General features: G+C 49.9%; 1 protein-coding gene across 1 annotated transcript in view; it reads right to left on the bottom strand.

The window, feature by feature from the left end:
* htr2aa (5-hydroxytryptamine (serotonin) receptor 2A, genome duplicate a) overlaps positions 1 to 17,832 on the bottom strand; it is a 184,799-nt gene extending 166,967 nt beyond the window's left edge. The window contains exon 1 of the mRNA XM_070893058.1: positions 17,454 to 17,832. Coding sequence (XP_070749159.1) covers positions 17,454 to 17,832 — 379 coding nt within the window. The remainder of the gene's footprint in view (positions 1 to 17,453) is intronic.
* Between the last annotated feature and the right edge of the window lie 320 nt (positions 17,833 to 18,152).

The raw sequence follows: 18,152 nt of genomic DNA, 5'->3' as shown, positions 1-18,152 counted from the left end.
CAATACCCTGTACAGTTGCAGCAGGACCTCCCTGCTTTTGTACTCCATCCCTCTCGCAATGAAGGCCAACATTCCATTCGCCTTCCTGATTACCTGCTGCACCTGCAAACTAACTTTTTGGGATTCATGCACAAGGACCCCCAGGTCCCTCTGCACCGCAGCATGTTGTAATTTCTCCCCATTCAAATAATATTCCCTTTTACTGTTTTTTTTTCCAAGGTGGATGACCTCACATTTTCCGACATTGTATTCCATCTTAGCCCATTCGCTTAACCTATCTAAATCTCTTTGCAGCCTCTCTGTGTCCTCTACACAACCCGCTTTCCCACTAATCTTTGTGTCATCTGCAAATTTTGTTACATTACACTCTGTCTCCTCTTCCAGGCGTCATCCTATGGGGTCGGGTGTGTGTTGCAGCATGTCAATGCCAAGGGTCAGTTACAGCCGATAGCTTATGCCTCCAGAAGTCTGTCCCAGGCAGAACGGGGCTACGGGATGGTAGAAAAGGAAGCACATGCATGTGTATATGCAGTAAACAAAATGCACCAGTACATGTTTGGCAGGAAATTTGAGCTGGAGACAGATCACAAACCCCTAATGTCCCTTTTGGCCGACAACAAGGCCATAAATGCAAATGCGTCGGCCCACATCCAGAGGTGGGCACTCACGTTAGCTGCCTATGACTATACAATTCGGCATAGACCGGGCACTGAAAACTGCGCCGATGCACTCAGCAGGCTGCCACTGGCCACCACCTAGGGGGCAACCGAGCATGCTGCTGAGATGGTCATGGCTGTTGAAGATTTTGAAAGCGAAGGCTCACCCGTGACAGCCCGTCAGATCAAATAGAGACTCGCTACTGTCTTTAGTCAAGAAATGTGTCCTGAATGGGGACTGGGCAGCCACGTACGGGGCATGCCCTGAGGAATTTAAACCATTTCATAGTCGCAAGGATGAACTCTCGATTCAGGCCGATTGCCTACTATGGGGAAACCGAATAGTCATGCCCCAGATGGACAGAGAGGAGTTCATCCGAGAACTCCACAATGAGCACCTGGGCATTGTCATGATGAAGGCAATTGCCAGGTCACGCGTTTGGTGGCCAGGGATAGATGCAGACCTGGAACTTTGTGTTCGCAGGTGCAACACGTGTGCCCAGCTGGGCAATGCGCCCAGGGAAGCCCCCCTTAGCTCCTGGTCCTGGCCCGCCAAGCCATGGTCATGTATCCTTGTGGGCTGCGCAGGTCCTTTCATGGGAAAAATGTTTTTGGTTGTAGTAGACGCCTACTCCAAATGGATCAAGTGTAACATTTTCAATTCAAGCACATCCTCTGCCACGGTAGAAAGTCTACAGGTAATGTTCGCCGCCCATGGTCTACCGGACGTCTTGGTCAGCGACAATGGCCCGTGCTTTACAAACACTGAATTCCAGGACTTCATGGCAGGAAATGGTATCAACCATGTCAGAACGGCACTGTTCAAGCCGGCCTCAAACGGCCAGGTGGAACGAGCAGTGCAGATAATCAAACAGGAGATGCTCAGAATCCAAGAGGGTTCCCTACAAAGCCGCTTATCACGCCTCCTGTTGGCCAATAGATCCCGACCATACTCGCTCACAGGGGTTCCACCCGCAGAGCTGCTAATGAAAAGGATGCTCAAAACCAGGTTATCCCTTATACACCCAACTATGAAAGAAATTGTTGAGAGCAGGCGCCAGTCACAATGTGACTACCATGACAGGAATGCGAGGGCGCGATGTATTGATGTCACTGACCTTGTCTTTGTCCTCAACTAGGCTGCAGGGCCTAAATGGCTCGCAGGCACTGTGATTGCCAAAGAGAAGAATAGGATTCTGGTAGTTAAACTTACCAATAGACAAATCTGCCGCAAACATGTGGATCAAACAAAAAGGAGGTTTAGCAACCCCATAGAAGAAGCAGAGGAAGAACACGATGTAGAGTTCACTCCTCCACAGGTGACCGAACACCGGAACCAAGTGGAGGAGAGCCCAGTCACTGTGGGCAGTCCGGACAGGCCTGAGGCACCGCAAACAGCAGACACTCAGGCCAGTGCCCAACAACCGGAGCCCCAACTCAGGTGCTCCACAAGGGAGCGTAAACCACCAGAGAGACTTAACCTGTGATCCCAATAAGACTTTGGGGGTGAGGTGATGTCATGTATTCAACTGTCATTGTAACCCATGTATAAACTGACCTAAGTTGTACACCGTGAGAACACTGACCACTAAGTGGTGAACTTGTGGGAGACACTCCTAACCTGGATTTTCAGATGTAAAAGGGGAAGCTCCACCCACCTTCTTCATTTCAGTGCTGGCAAATAAATGTTACTGGTCACAGAGTGACCTTCTCTCAAGTATGGGCCTCGTGTGCATTTGTACTGTATAGTAAGGACATATTACCCAGGATCCCATTTACTTTAAGTACTTTGTTAACCTGTCTTGTCTCCTTCAAAGATTGCTGCACAAACATCCCCAAGTTTTTCTCTTCTTGCACCACCTTGAAAATTGTACCATTTAGCTTGTATTGTCTCTCCTCATTCTTCCTACCAAACTGTATCACTTCAGACGTTTCTGTATTGAATTTCATCTGCCATGTGTCCGCCCATTCCACCTGCCTGTCCATGTTCTCTCCCCTCTTCACTGTTTACTACACTTCCAAGTTTCGTGTCATCTGCAACTTTTGAAATTGTGTTCTGTACTCCTAAGTCCAAGTCATTAATGTATATCAATGAACAACAGTGGTCCTAGTACAGAACCTTGGGGCAATTCCACTGTATACCTCCCTCCAGTCCAAAAAAAGCATTCACCACAACTCTCTGTTTTTTTCCCTTAGCCAATTTTGTATCCATGCTGTTGCTGCCCTTTTTATCCCATGGGCTTCAATTTTGCTAACACACTTAATGGGCCCAAGTTTCGGGCCGCGCCTAAAACAGCGCATCCCGGACCTGGAAGCCCGTTTTTCGCGCCAGAAAGTGCACCTAAAAAAAACTTACCTATTCTCCGGCTCCCAGCAGGTCTCGCTGAAAACAGTGCCGGGACCTCTGCACATGCGTGCTACAGTGGGAGGGGCCTGAAGCACGCAGTCCCTAGCCCTGGCCGAACGGCCTCACTGGGGCTGCATGAATAAGGCTCCTCCCGCCCGAACGGACCCCCGCTCTCCATCCCCCCCCCGGAGACCAGCTCCCCGCTCCCCGCCCCCCCCCAGACCTCCACGACTCTCCCCCCCCCCCCCCCCGGACCTCCGCGACTCTTCACCCCCCCCCCCACCCCCGCGGACCTCCGCGACTCTCTCTCCCCACCCACCCCCCCGGACCTCCGCGACTCTCTTCCCCCCCCCCCCCCGACCTCCGCGACTCTTCCCCCCTCACCACCCCCGGACCTCCGCGACCCCCCCGGGCCTCCGCGACCCCCCCCCGAAACCCGAAGCCAGCCCGAGGTCTAGGGCTAGGCTGTTCAGCCTCCTTCTCTCCCTCTCCCCCCTCTCTCCTTCCCCCCCTCCTCTCCTTCCCTCCCTTCCTCCCTCCTCTCTCCTTCCCTCCCTCCTTCCCTCCTCTATCCTTCCCTCCCTCCTCTCTCCTTCCCTCCCTCCTTCCCTCCTCTATCCTTCCCTCCCTCCTCTCTCCTTCCCTCCCTCCCTCCTCTCTCCTTCCCTCCATCCCACCCTCCTCTCTCCTTCCCTCCCTCCCTACATCCTCTCTCCTTCCCTCCCTACATCCCCCCCTTTTCCCCCTCGCCCCTTCCCCCCTCCCCCCTTCTCCCACACCTCCCTTCTTCCACCTCCATCTCCCTTCTCTACCCCCACATCTTCTCTCCTTCCCTCCCTACATCCCCCCCTTTCTTCCCCTCTCCCCCCCACCTCCCTTCTTCCCCCCCACCTCCCTTCTTCCCCCCCACCTCCCTTCTTCCCCCCACTACATCCTCTCTCCTTCCCTCCCTACATCCCCTCTTCTCCCCCTCTCCCCCTTCTCCTCCTCCCCCCTTCTCCCCATCCCGCCCACCTCCCCCTCCCCCCCAACCTACTTCTCCCAACCCAACTCCCTTCTTTCCCCCCCACCTCCCTTCTTTCCCCCCCATCTCCCTTCTCCCCCCCCTACATTCGCTCTCCTTCCCTCCTTACATCCCCCCTTGTCCCCCCACCTCCCTTCTTCCCCCCCCCACATCCTCTCTCCTTCCCTCCCTATATCACTCCCCCTTGTCCCCCCACCTCCCTTCTTTCCCCCCACCTCCCTTCTTCCCCCCCCCACATCCTCTCTCCTTCCCTCCCTACATCCGCCCCCTTGTCCCCCCACCTCCCTTCTCCCCCCACCTCCCTTCTTCCCCCCCACCTCCCTTCTTCCCCCCCTACATCCTCTCTCCTTTCCTCCTGACATCCCCCCTTCTCCCCCTCTCCCCCTCTCCCCCTCTTCACCTCCTCTCCTTCTCCCTCACCCCCCCCACCTCCCTTCTCCCTTTTCCCTCTTCCCCCCCCACCTCACTTCTCCCTTTTCCCTCTTCCCCCCCCACCTCACTTCTCCCTTCTCCCTCTTCCCCCCCACCTCCCTTCTCCCCCCCACCTCCCTTCTCCCCCCACCTCCCTTCTCCCCCTTCCCCCCCCACACCTCCCTTCTCCCCCCACTCCCCCTCTCCCCACCTCCCTTCTCCCCCTCCCTCCACCTCCCTTCTCCCCTCCCCCCCCACCTCCCTTCTCCCCCTCTCCCCCACCTCCCTTCTCCCCTCCCCTCCCTTCTCCCCCCCCACCTCCACCTCACTTCTCCCCCTCCCCCCCACCTCCCTTCTCCCTCCCCCCACCTCCCTTCTCCCCCCCACCTCCACCTCCCTTCCCCTCACCCCCACCTCCCTTCTCCCCTTCCTCCTCCACCTCCCTTCTCCCCCTCCCCCCTCCACCTCCCTTCTCCACCCCCACCCCACCTCCCTTCTCCCCCTCCCCGCCACCTCCCTTTTCCCCCTCCCCCCACCTCCCTTCTCCCCCCCACCTCCCTTCTCCCCCTTCCCCTCCCTTCTCCCCCTCCCCCTCCCTTCTCCCCCTCCCCCTCCACCTCACTTCTCCCCCTCCCTCTCCATCTTCCTTCTCTCCCTCCCCCTCCACCTCCCTTCTCCCTCTCCCCCTCCCCTCCACCTTCCTTCTCCCCCTCCCCTCCCCCTCCACCTCCCTTCTCCCCCTCCCCCTCAACTTCCCTTCTCCCCCTTCCCTCCCACCTCACTTCTCCCTTCTCCCTCTTCCCCCCCACCTCCCTTCTCCCCCCCACCTCCCTTCTCCCCCTTCCCCCCACACCTCCCCTTCTCCCCCCCATTCCCCCTCCCCCCACCTCCCTTCTCCCCACCTCCCTTCTCCCCCTCTCCCCCACCTCCCTTCTCGCCCTCCCCTCCCTTCTCCCCCTCCCCCCACCTCCCTTCTCCCCCTCTCCCCCATCTCCCTTCTCCCCCCCCCACCTCCACCTCCACCTCACTTCTCCCCCTCCCCCCACCTCCCTTCTCCCCTCACCCCCACATCCCTTCTCCCCCTCACCCCCACCACCCTTCTCCCTCCCCCCACCTCCCTTCTCCCCCTCCCCTCCCTTCTCCCCCCCCCACCTCCACCTCCCTTCTCCCCCTCCCCTCCCTTCTCCACCCCCACCTCCACCTCCCTTCTCCCCCTCCCCCCCACCTCCCTTCTCCCCCTCACCCCCACCTCCCTTCTCCCCCTCCCCCTCACCTCCCTTCTCCCTCCCCCCACTTCCCTTCTCCCCTTCCCCTCCACCTTCCTTTTCCCCCTCCTCCCACCTCCCTTCTCCCCCTACCCCCTCCACCTCCCTTCTCCCCCTCCCCCCCACCTCCCTTCTCCCTCCCCCCACTTCCCTTCTCCACCCCCACCCCACCTCCCTTCTCCCCCTCCCCCCACCTCCCTTTTCCCCCTCCCCCCACCTCCCTTCTCCCCCCCACCTCCCTTCTCCCCTCCCCCTCCCTTCTCCCCTCCCCCTCCACCTCACTTCTCCCCCTCCCCCTCCATCTTCCTTCTCTCCCTCCCCCTCCACCTCCCTTCTCCCTCTCCCCCTCCCCTCCACCTTCCTTCTCCCCCTCCCCCTCCCCCTCCACCTCCCTTCTCCCCCTCCCCCTCAACTTCCCTTCTCCCCCTTCCCCTCCACCTCCCTTCTCCCCCTCCCCCCCCCACCTCCCTTCTCCCCCTCCCCCCCCACCTCCCTTCTCCCCCCCCACACCTCCCTTCTCCCCCCCACCTCCCTTCTCTCCCCCCCTCCCCTCTCTCCCCCCCGACAACCTCCCTTCTCCCCCTCCACCTCCCTTCTCCCCCTCCCCCTCCCCCTCCCTTCTCCCCCTCCCCCTCCACCTCCCTTCTCCCCCCCACCTCCCTTCTCTCCCCCCTCCCTTCTCTCCACCTCCCTTATCCCCCCCACCTCCCTTCCCCCCCCTCCCCCTCCCACCCCACTTCTCCCCCTCCCCTCGCTGTCAGAAACACAGACACTGACAGACAGAGAGTGAGAAACACACACACAGACAGACAGACAGATAGAGACACTGACAGAGACACAGTGGGTGGACCGTCCCAGCATGCTGTTGGAGGACTCCTGGTGCTGCAGTCGGTAAGTAGAAAATGTTTTATTTATTGATTTTAAAAAATATATCTTTTTTATTAATTTTTTTTGATTGATTTATTGGTTGATTTATTGAAGTATTTATCATTTATTATTGATGATGGCTCTTTATTTGTAAAACTGAAGTGTTTAATGTTTGTAAACTTCCCTTTTTTTAGGTACGGAAGGCAATTCAGAACAGAAGACTCCCATTTGGGAATTCTTTTTAACGTTAATTTTTTTTTCAGAAGGCATTTGATCTGTAAGGGTTAAAAATTGCCTATTTTTAAATGATTTTTATTTTTTTCATTTCAGAGATCGAACTGCTTTCTGAAATGACAGCCTTGCTTTAAGAGAAGGCTGTTCCAGTTGCGATGACACGATGGCCACGTTACATTGGGGCCTCCTGCCAAGACCAACGTCACCAGAACGGCATTGCACAGTATGCCAATTTAAGGGTCTTGCTACGCCACCATTTTCGGAGGCCATTAACACCGGCAGGTTTTTACCGATATTGAATTTCTAGGCCAAAGTATGTGACCAAGGCCCGGATATTAACAGGGGCGGGTTATGTAGGTCGAGCGGTGAAGTTTCGGATGGGAAACCCGAAAGTCTGGGTATCCCCGCATGTTGTGGACTTTTAATATCACAGTGAGTGTCTTTTGGACTTGACAAGTTCTCTGCCCAGAGGTGGGCCTGATTTACAGGCTTGGCTCCCAGTCAAGCAGCTAGGACTCCAGAGCAGGCCGTAGGAGCAATTAGGACCGATACCCAACCTCAAGGGTTCAGGGTTTGTGGGATCCGATCCTTGCCACTAGTCTTTGTATGGGAGAGGAGTCTGATGGGCAGAGAGCTTTGGGGGAAGCACTTCTGCTCTTCCTAGTTATGCATGTAACTATGTAATACTTGCCACCAGAGAGCGCGACTGTTGGAGTCCTAATGGTCACCTGCACACACGTGCAGGGCCAGTATAAAAGGTTGGCTGCCATGTTGTTTAGGCACTCTGGAGTTATAATAAAGAAGACTAAGGTCACACTCAGTTTAGCAGACAGTACTCAGCCTCGTGGAGTTCTTCTATACACAACAATTGGCGTCGAATAACAGAATATGAACCTTCAGGCAACCATGGCTGCCATTGGAATATTCGAGAGATTCGTAGAGGGTGATGATTGGGAAGCCTTCGTCGAGCGTCTTGACCAGTACTTCGTGGCCAACGAGCTGGAAGGGGACACTAATGCGACCAAGTGCAGGGCGGTTCTCCTCAATGTCTGTGGCTCTAAAATATACGGACTCATCAAGAATCTGCTCGCACTGACAAAACCAACGGAGAAGGAATATACAGAGTTGTGCACGCTGTTTCAGGACCACCTCAAGCCGAAGGAGTGTATCCTCATGGCCAGATATTGTTTTTACACTCACCATCACTCCGGGGGCCAGGACGTGGCAGATTATGTCACTGACCTGAGACGCTTTGAGGCAAATGCTGTGGGACTTTTTCACGCTGGGCATCTGCCACGAGGTCATTCTTCGAAAGCTGCTGGCTGCCGAAACCCTAGACCTGAGCAGTTCCATTGCGATTGCCCAGGCATGCATGGCCACGGGCGATAACACCAAACAGATATCTTCTCAACATCGAAGCTCACCGGCAAGTACTGTGCATAAAATGACGTCACTAGCAGGCCGAACTGCATATGGCAGGGTCTATATGTCTGCGGCTGCAAGACCTGTGATGACTCAGATTCCGCCATCGGGGGTGAACATGAACACATTAGCACCATGTTGGTAATCATCGGGCCCATCAATGTCGATTCAAGCACTACGTGTGCAAAGGCTGCACAACGATGGGGCACCTCCAGCGAATGTGACACACCACGTGGCAAAGGTTGATTGATCCGGCACGGATCACGCAGCACGGGCAACTCAACCCGAGGAAGAAGTGTATGGGGTACATACCTTCACCACCAAGAGCCCTCCTATAATGCTGAAAGTCAAATTAAATGGAGTTCCAGTATCCATGGAGTTGGACACGGGTGTGAGTCAGTCAATAATGAGCCAGAAGGCTTTCGAGAAACTGTGGGGCAATAAATCACAAAGGCCCAAACTGAGCCCGATTAATGCAAAGCTGTGTACCTACATCAAAGAGCTCATACCAGTCATTGGAAGTGCGGCAGTGAAGGTATCGTATGATGGAGCTGTGCATGACCTATCATTGTGGATTGTTCCAGGCAATGGCCCAACGCTGTTCGGCAGAAGCTGGCTAGAAAAGATTAGATGGAATTGGAACGACATCAAAGCACTATCTTCAGTGGATGACGCCTCATGTGCTCAAGTGCTGAGCAAGTTTCCTTCGCTATTTGAACCAGGCATCGGCAACTTCACAGGCGCCAAGGTACAGGTCCATCTAGACCCCGATGCACAGCCCATCCATCACGAGGCTCGGGTGGTTCCATACACGATGAGGGAGAAAGTCGAGGTCGAACTGGACAGACTCCAACGTGAAGGAATCATATCGCCAGTCGAGTTCAACGAGTGGGCCAGTCCAATTGTTCTGCTGTTGAAAAGCGATGGCACAGTCAGAATCTGCGGAGACGACAAGGTAACGATTAACCAAGTCTCACTACAGGACCAGTACCCGCTGCCCAAGGCTGATGACCTGTTTGCAACGTTAGCAGGAAGTCGTTCACCAAGTTGGACCTAACCTCCGCCTACGTGACACAGGAGCTGGCTGAATCTTTGAAAAGACTGACGTGCATCAACAAACACAAAGGGCTGTTTATATACCACAGGTGCCCTTTCAGGATTCGCTCGGCAGCTATTTTCCAGAGAAACATGGAGAGTTTGCTGAAATCTGTTCCACGCACCGTTGTGTTTCAAGATAACATCCTGATCACTGGTCGTGACACCATTGAACATCTACACAACCTGGAAGAGGTTCTAAGTCGCCTAGACAGAGTGGGACTCAGGCTGAAACACTCCAAGTGTGTTTTCTTGGCGCCAGAAGTCAAATTTCTGGGAAGAAATATTGCAGCAGAAGTCATCAAGCCCACGGACTCAAAGACAGAGGCCACCAGGAATACACCCAGACCACAGAATGTGACGGAGCTGCGTTCCTTCCTGGGACTCCTCAACTATTTCGGTAACTTTCAACCCGGATTGAGCACGTTGTTAGAGCCTTTGCACATGTTGCTACGAAAGGGTGATGACTGGGTTTGGATCAAATCTCAAGACAAAGCTTTTGAGAAGGCCAGGAACCTGCTATGTTCAAATAAGTTACTTGTACACTATGACCCATGTAAATGTTTATTGCTAGCTTGTGACGCCTCATCGTACGGGGTCGGCTGTGTGTTACAGCAAGCCAATGTATCGGGCAACCTCCAACCGGTTGCATACGCGTCTAGAAGTCTGTCTAAGGCTGAGAGAGCCTATAGTATGGTCGAGAAAGAGACGTTAGCATGTATATATGGGGTTAAGAAAATGCACCAATACCTATTTGGACTTCGGTTTGAGCTTGAAACTGACCACATTCATTTTGCTGTTTTCAGAGAGCAAAGGTTTAAATACCAATACTTTGTCCCGCATCCAAAGATGCGCTTTAACATTATCCGCTTATGACTATGTTATCCCCCCAGACCAGGCACTGAAAACTGTGCCGATGCTCAGCCGGCTAACATTACCCACCACTAGGGTTGAAATGGCATAGCCCGCAGACTTGCTACTGGTCATGGATGCTTTTGAGAGCGAGGGGTCACCCGTCACAGCTCGCCAGATCAGGACCTGGACCAGCCAGGATCCTGTGCTATCATTAGTAAAGAGTTGCGTCCTAAATGGGAACTGGTCGGCCGTTCCCGGGGAAATGCAAGATGAAATTAAGCCATTTCACCGACGCAAAGATGAAATGTCCATCCAGTCGGATTGTCTCTTATGAGGTAATTGTGTGGTTTTGCCAAAAAAAGGCAGGGAAACGTTTATACGCGACCTACACAGTACCCACCCAGGCATTGTCATGATGAAGGCCAGGTCGCATGTTTGGTGGTCCGGCTTTGACTCGGACTTGGAGTCATGCGACCATCAGTGCAACATTTTCTCGCAACTGAGCAATGAACCAAGGGAGGCTCCACTGAATCTGTGGTCATGGCCCTCCAAACCGTGGTCCAGGATCCACGTAGATTTTGCTGGCCCCTTTCTAGGAAAGATGTTTTTAGTAGTTGTGGACGCTTACTCCAAATGGATTGAATGCGTAATCATGCCATCCAGTAAGTCCACAGCCACCATTGAAAGCCTCTGGGCCATGTTCGCCACCCGTGGCTTGCCCGACTTCCTTATCAGCGACAATGGACCGCGTTTCACCAGCTCAGAATTCAATGAGTTTATGACCCGCAATGGCATCAAGCATGTCAGGTCTGCTCCGTTTAAGCCCGCATCTAACGGTCAAGCGGAGCGGGCAGACCAAACAATCAAGCAGAGCATGAAACGCGTGGCGGACAGCTTCCTGCAGACCCGCTTGTCTCGCATTCTGCTCAGTTACCGGACACGATCCCACTCGCTCACCGGGGTTCCCCCCGGCAGAATTGTTAATGAAGAGAGTCCTCAAAACCAGGCTCTCCCTAGTCCACCCGGATCTTAATGATCACGTGGAAACCCGGGACACCGGCAGAACATGTACCACGATCGCGTGGCTGTTTCACGTAACATTGATGTTGACGTCCCTGTGTTGGTCCTGAATTATGGTCCCAAGTGGGTTGCTGGCACTGTTTTGGCCAAGGAAGGGAATAGGGTGTTTATAATCAAACTGTTAAATGGCCAAACGTGCAGAAAGCATTTAGATCAGACCAAATTGCGATTTACTGACAACCAGGAACAACTTGAAGAGGACATCACCATCGGCGATCCACCAACACACACCCAACCAGCAATTGACCTCGCTGTCAATCACGAGGATAATCTCACTGTTCCTGACAGTCTGGTCAGACCAGTCGCGGTGCAGTACAGCAATGGTTCAGCCAACTCACACACGCCAACCAGGGAACGAAGGGCTCCGGATCGCCTCAACTTGTAAATAACTTGTACCGAAGACTTTGGGGGGGAGTGATGTTATGTATGTAACTATGTAATACTTGCCACCAGAGGGCGTGACTGTTGGGAGTCCTAATGGTCATCTGCACACATGTGCAGGGCCGGTATAAAAGGTTGGCTGCCATGTTGTTTGGGCACTCTGGAGTTGTAATAAAGAAGACTAAGGACTAAGTCACACTCAGTTTAGCTCACAGTACTCAGCCTCGTGGAGTTCTTCTATACACAATACTCCTGGCCTACAAGCAGTGCTGTAAAGGTACTTACCTTCTCCCTGAAGTTAACCTCCCTTCAGCTGCCTGGTTTCCTGACTTGCGAGAAACTATCAGCGGCAGGTCAGGGCCATAAAAGGAGCGGCGAGCGGCAGCCATGGGCAGCGTGGCGGCGTACCACTTCAAGGTACAGCGTGAGCTGGTGCAGGAGGGCGACGGCAGTGAAGAGGGACATCATCAAGGTTCAGATCAGTGATCAGAGCGTCAGCAGATAGAGCAGGAGCGGCGAGGTCGGGGTGAAGGAGCGGCGAGAGAATGTAGAGGAATGTGATCGGGTCCCAGGAGAGGCGTGAGTTCAGGACCAGAAGAGGCGAGGGCCCAGGGGCAGCATGGGCCAGCCCACACTGTGATATGTGTGCTCACTGGGCCCGTGCAGCAGAGCTGGTCTCCAGTCGTCTTGGGTAATCCTTGCCACTGGACCAAGACCTAGCTCTGTCAAACCCATGTGGTGGCTGGTGTGCAACGGCCACCACATGTTAAAAAAATCCATACACAAGCATCTTCCAGCCTTCAAGATGTAGTTCGGGACCTGCAATATTAGGTCCTTCATTGAACTCATCCCTTTTTGGAATGAAAGCAAGTCATCCTCGATACGAGGGACTGCCTATGATGATGATGGTTCCCCGAGGCCTTGGAAACCCGGTTGCCCACTGTAAAACCTGCAAAGCCGATTTAAATCAGAGGCTGCCAGCCTCATTAAAATATTTGTATTGCCAACCTGCCTCCTGTAACAGGTTGGCTGCCCACCCCTTATCCCGCCTCCACTAAACCCAGAAATGGGTAGAGGTGTTAAAATTCGCAATTTACTTTCTGTAACACCCTTTATGCCAACATTTAAAATTAAATCTGTATATGCGAGCACTTATAATGAGATTCTGTACGTAAACATTTATTTAAATATTTAATAAGAGGAAATCATATTAAAACATTTCGCTATCATGGTTTGTTGATGATCAACAACAACAAATTGCATTTATATAGTGTCCTTAACATAGTGAAACATCCCAAGGCGCTGTGCAGGAGCGTTATCCTGAGTCAAGGAGAAATTAGGACAGATGACTAAAAGCTTGGTCAAAGAGGTAGGTTTTAAGGAGCATCTTAAAGGAAGAGAGCGAGGTAGAGAAGCGCAGAGGTTTAGGGAGAGAATTCCAGAGCTTAGGGCCTCGGCCGCTGAAACATGGCCACCAATGGTCGAGCGATTAAAATCGGAGAGGCCAGAATTGGAGGAGTGCTGAGATTATGGAGGGTTGCAGAGCTGGAGAATGTTCCAGAGATAGGGAGGAGATGAGGCCATGCAGGGGTTTGAAAAAAACTGTGAACATTTTAAAATGAAGGTGTTGTCCGATCGGAAGCCAATGTAGCTCAGCAAGCACATGTATTCTGAAAATATTTTTGTCTGCCCTTTTATTCTCAGTAAATTACATTTCTAATCCAAAATAAGATTTCTGTCTCCTTCTTTAAGATCCTCCTTAAAACCTACCCCTTTGATCAACCGTTTTGTCTTTCTTTGGCTTAGTGATCATTTATTTCTGATTATGTCTCTGTGAAGCACCGGAGGATGTTTTGTATGTTAAAGCTGCTGTATAGATTGTTGTTGTTGGGGCAGAGTGGGATGCTAGAGTGCAGTGGGGATATTACGAGACTGAGGAAGACATTAGGAGGAAATAAATTATATAAAAATTATATTGGCGATGCTGATATAATAATAAACACAGGTGAGACAAAAAGGACAAGGTTAAGATTGATTTTTTGCTGAGAAGGTGATTTAAATTTCGTGCATGAAATGGCTGCTCATGCTCAGTTGAACATTGAATGGCTCTGTGAGCTGTAACATTCTGGTGAGCGTGAAGTCTTTTAATATTTAAAAGTTGCTGTGTGGCATGAAGCTCAATGATTGCCAGATGGCATAATATCCAGGCTACTGAAAGTCCATCGATTTTTTTTCAATTAGATGAATTGTAATTTGCACATCCTGACTGCAGGATGTGCAGTAGAATTCGCTTGTAATATTGCACTGCTGATCTCTGCGATTAGCAGTTACCCTGAATACTGTACATACATTGACTTTTACATCAGTGGAAAGGAAAATTGGCCAGAGTGTATAATGGGCAGCCAACCTGCCACTGGTTTTGTACCACCACCAAAGTTGAATATCACCACCTTTGTTTGCTTTCAAAACACAACTTTCCTTTTTTAAAACAAAAATCAAAATTAGCTTGAGGAAAAAACTGCCTGTCTGCCTTTCTTTCTATTTTTGTCTTTCTCATAGGTGTTAGAAATTAGAATCTGTCTTACAGATGTGTACAATTAACATTTGCTTTTTCGAACATTCAAGTGCAGATAATTAGTTGACTTCAAAAGTCAATTTGTAACACTTTATAAATAAAGCATTTCTTTCTCGTTCACCTCTCTCTATTTCCTCCTCTCTAATTTCAGTCTCTCTCCCCTTTCTCTGACTCCTCTCTTTATCCCTCTCTCTCAGTTTAATATATTAATAGCAATTATAGAACACAAAACAAAAGCTACAATAGGTGTGGTTATTTTCTCTCTCTTTCTCTCTTCCTCTCATGCACACACAGACACACACGTATACAGCAATTAATATAAATTTTACCTCAATAAAACTTTTGAAATTTGTCTTTTGTGTTTCTACATTTCTTGAAGAGAAGCAAAAAGTAAAGAAAATATCTATCAGCATAGCTGACTGAATGGTACAGATGCAGCCTGGGAAATTAGGTACACTGCACATGCTTGGACTACACAATCTAAATTCAGCTCACAGAATCAATGTCAGGGATAAAAATATTAAATTTGATAAAGTACCACATAATAGACTTGTTAGCAAAATTCAAACCCATGGAATTAAAGGGACAGTGGTAGCATGGATACGAAATTGGATAAGGGATAGAAAGCAGAGAGTGCTGGTGAACAGTTGTTTTTCAGACTGGGGGGAAATTTACAGTGGTGTCCACCAGGGTCGATATTAGGATCAATGCTCTTTTTCAAATATATTAATGATGTGAACTTGGGTATACAGGGCATAACTTCAAAGTTTGCAGATAACACGAAACTCGTAAATGTAGTAAACAATGAGGAGGATGGTAACAGACTTTAGGAGGACATAGACTGGTGAAATGGGCAGACACATGGCAGATGACTTTTAATGCAGAGAAGTGTGAAGTGAGACATTTTGGAAGGAAGAATGAAGGAAGGAAGGAAGGAAGGAAGAATGTTCATCAAAGAACTCCACAATGAGCACCTGGCATTGTCATGATGAAGGCAATTGCCAGGTCACACATTTGGTGGCCAGGGATAGATGCAGACCTGGAACTTTGTGTTTGCAGATGCAACACGTGTGCTCAGCTGGGCAACGCACCCAGGGAAGCCCCCCTTAGCCCCTGGTCCTGGCCCGCCAAACCATGGTCACGCATACATGTGGACTACGCAGGTCCTTTCATGGGAAAAATGTTTTTGGTTGTAGTAGACGCCTACTCCAAATGGATCGAGTGTGACATTCTCAATTCAAGCACATCCTCGGCCATGGTAGAAAGTCTAAGGGTAATGTTTGCCGCCCATGGTCTACCTGACGTCTTGGTCAGTGACAATGGCCCGTGCTTTACAAGCATTGAATTCCAGGACTTCATGGCAGAAAATGGTATCAACCATGTCAGAACGGCACTGTTCAAGCCGGCCTCAAACGGCCAGGCGGAACGAGCAGTGCATGTTCAGCCATGAACTCATTGAATGGCGATGCAGGCTCGAAGGGCCAAATGGCCTACTTCTGCACCTATTTTCTATGTTTCTATGTTTCTTTGAGAGGCCAAAACTAAATGGTACAATTTTAAAGGTGGTGCAGGAACAGAGAGAACAGGGGCTGTACATGCATAAATCTTTGAAGTTGGCAGGACAAGTTCGGAAAGATGTTAAAAAAGCATATGGGATCTTTGGCTTTATGAATAGCGGTATAGAGTACAAAAGCAAGGAGGTTGTGCTAAATCTTTATAAATCACTGGTTACGCATCATCTGGAGTACTGTTTTCAAATCTGGGCACCACAATTTCAGAAGGTTATGGTGACTTTTGATAGAGTATATAGGGAGAAATTATTTCCACTGGCAGGAGGATCAATAACCAAACGACACAGATTTAAAATAATTAGCAAAAGAACCAGAGGGGAGATGAGATTGTTTTTATGGAGCAAGTTGTGATGATCTGGAATGCACGGCCTGAAAGGGTGGTGGAAGCAGATTCAAGAGTAACTTTCAAAAGGAAGTTGGATAAATACTTGAAAAGTACGGACTTTCTATCTACTTTCACTTGAAATCTTCTTTCAGAATCTCAATTGTTTATTCAAAAGCAATACTTTCTAACAATCTTATTTGTTGTTACGTTCTGGAATGCATTGCCTAAAAGGTATTGGAAACAGATTTAATAGTAACTTGCGAAAGGGAATTGGATAAATACTTGAAAAGGAAAAAGCTGCAGATTTATGGGGAAAGAACGGGGGAGGGGACTAATTGGACAGCTCTTTCAAAGAGCAGATGGGCCGAATGGTCTCCTTCTGTGCTGTAAAATTCTATGATTCTAAGTCCAATCCCATGCTTTTGGAGAGGCTGAAGATGTCAAATAAAACTTTAAGTAAGACATTACTAGATAGAAAAGGTAATTGAATGGAAAAATTTAGTTACATTATTGTGAAACATGTATCTATTTTACATTTTATTTAAACCCTTATTTTGGACATTAAAATTTTCGGTTACCGAGGCAAAAAGACGAAAGAACAAATTTTCAGGAAGCATTTTGAATAACTTATGGGAATTCAATGGTCAAATTGCACAATCCTAGGGTAATATACTCTAACTATAAAATAGCAGCTAGTGCGCGTCACACAGTGTGACACCTTTAACAATGAGAATACCTATCACAGTGCCACCTAAAGGAGTAACAGGTACTGCAGGTACTTACAATGAGTTTGCAATGAAACATGTGTCGCATGCACCATATTTAATATGTGGTCAGTTCACCTTGTGCTTGCTTTCTGTAGCACATAGGGGGATGTTTAAAACTACACAGGAAGACTGCTGAGGAACTGAATGTTCTGCCAGTGCGACTCTATATAAAATTAGTAAAAGGCCCATGACTCATTCAGTGGGAGCTGGGTTTCTATTTCTGTTTCACAATGAACAGCATGAAGTACTTAGCCTATTCAGGAAATAAGCGACTTAAAAAACACCCTTCCATTCCTCCACTTCTCTGTGAACAACAAAATCTCACATTGAAGATAGATAATGGGCAGCGTTCCGAAGCTGATCTGAGCATTCATGTTAAATCAGAAAACCATTTTAATCAGTTCATCCACATAATTGTCAGGACCACATTTGCTTTGCTCAGCAGTAATTAACTTGCTTTCTGCTCGCTTTGCACACAAGAGAGGGCAGAGGGAAACAAAGAGAGAGTGGATTTAGACAAACCGCATCAAGAGTTAACATTTATTTTATTGTCTAAGAAAAATGCTGTACTTACTTACCGTACAGGACAGTGATCAGTGAGACAGGCATGACAAGGATCCCCACCAGCATGTCTGCTATTGCCAGAGACATTAGGAAATAGTTTGTGGCATTCTGCAGTTTTTTCTCCAGTGACACTGCCATGATAACAAGAATGTTTCCACCAATCGTCAAGATTATTATGATGATAATAAGCAAAGCTGACCAGTTCTTCCCCTTTCTGTCACTGCAGGCTTCATTTGGTAGGATTTCAGGGGCGAGGGTTAGGTTACAAGAGCCAGAATTGTTTGCAAGTCCTGTCAGGGCTCTGCTGCTGAGCGCACCAAGATTCAGTAGTAAAGGTGCAGAGGAGTACGTGGTCAGGTTAAGAGGGTTCCCTACTTCACTTAAAGAACTCATTCTCTGAACCTCAGCTTTCGAGACTTATCAGCAAAATCGATCACGTTTGAAGTGTGTCACCATCATAGTTAAAAGGAATGTGGGTCCTGACACCTTACAGCATTAATATGGACACCGACAACCAGCATCCTTCTTCTGGTCTCTCTTGTGCAGACCACAACCACTCTGGTCCCGTTACCATTCCTAGAAAACACATACTCCAGACCGAAACTGCAGCTGCAGAACCATCCCAAGTAATTAATCTTTGTGTGTATTCATTGCTGCTTTCTTTCAGTAACTCCTTCCAAAGGCATTTTTTTTTAAAGAGGGGTTGTTCTCAT

This window comes from Pristiophorus japonicus, chromosome 11 (genome assembly GCF_044704955.1).
Source record: "Pristiophorus japonicus isolate sPriJap1 chromosome 11, sPriJap1.hap1, whole genome shotgun sequence".
Classification (NCBI taxonomy): Eukaryota; Metazoa; Chordata; class Chondrichthyes; family Pristiophoridae; genus Pristiophorus; species Pristiophorus japonicus.
The sequence above is the reverse complement of the archived record's forward strand: the minus strand, read 5'-3'. Positions and strand labels throughout refer to the sequence as shown.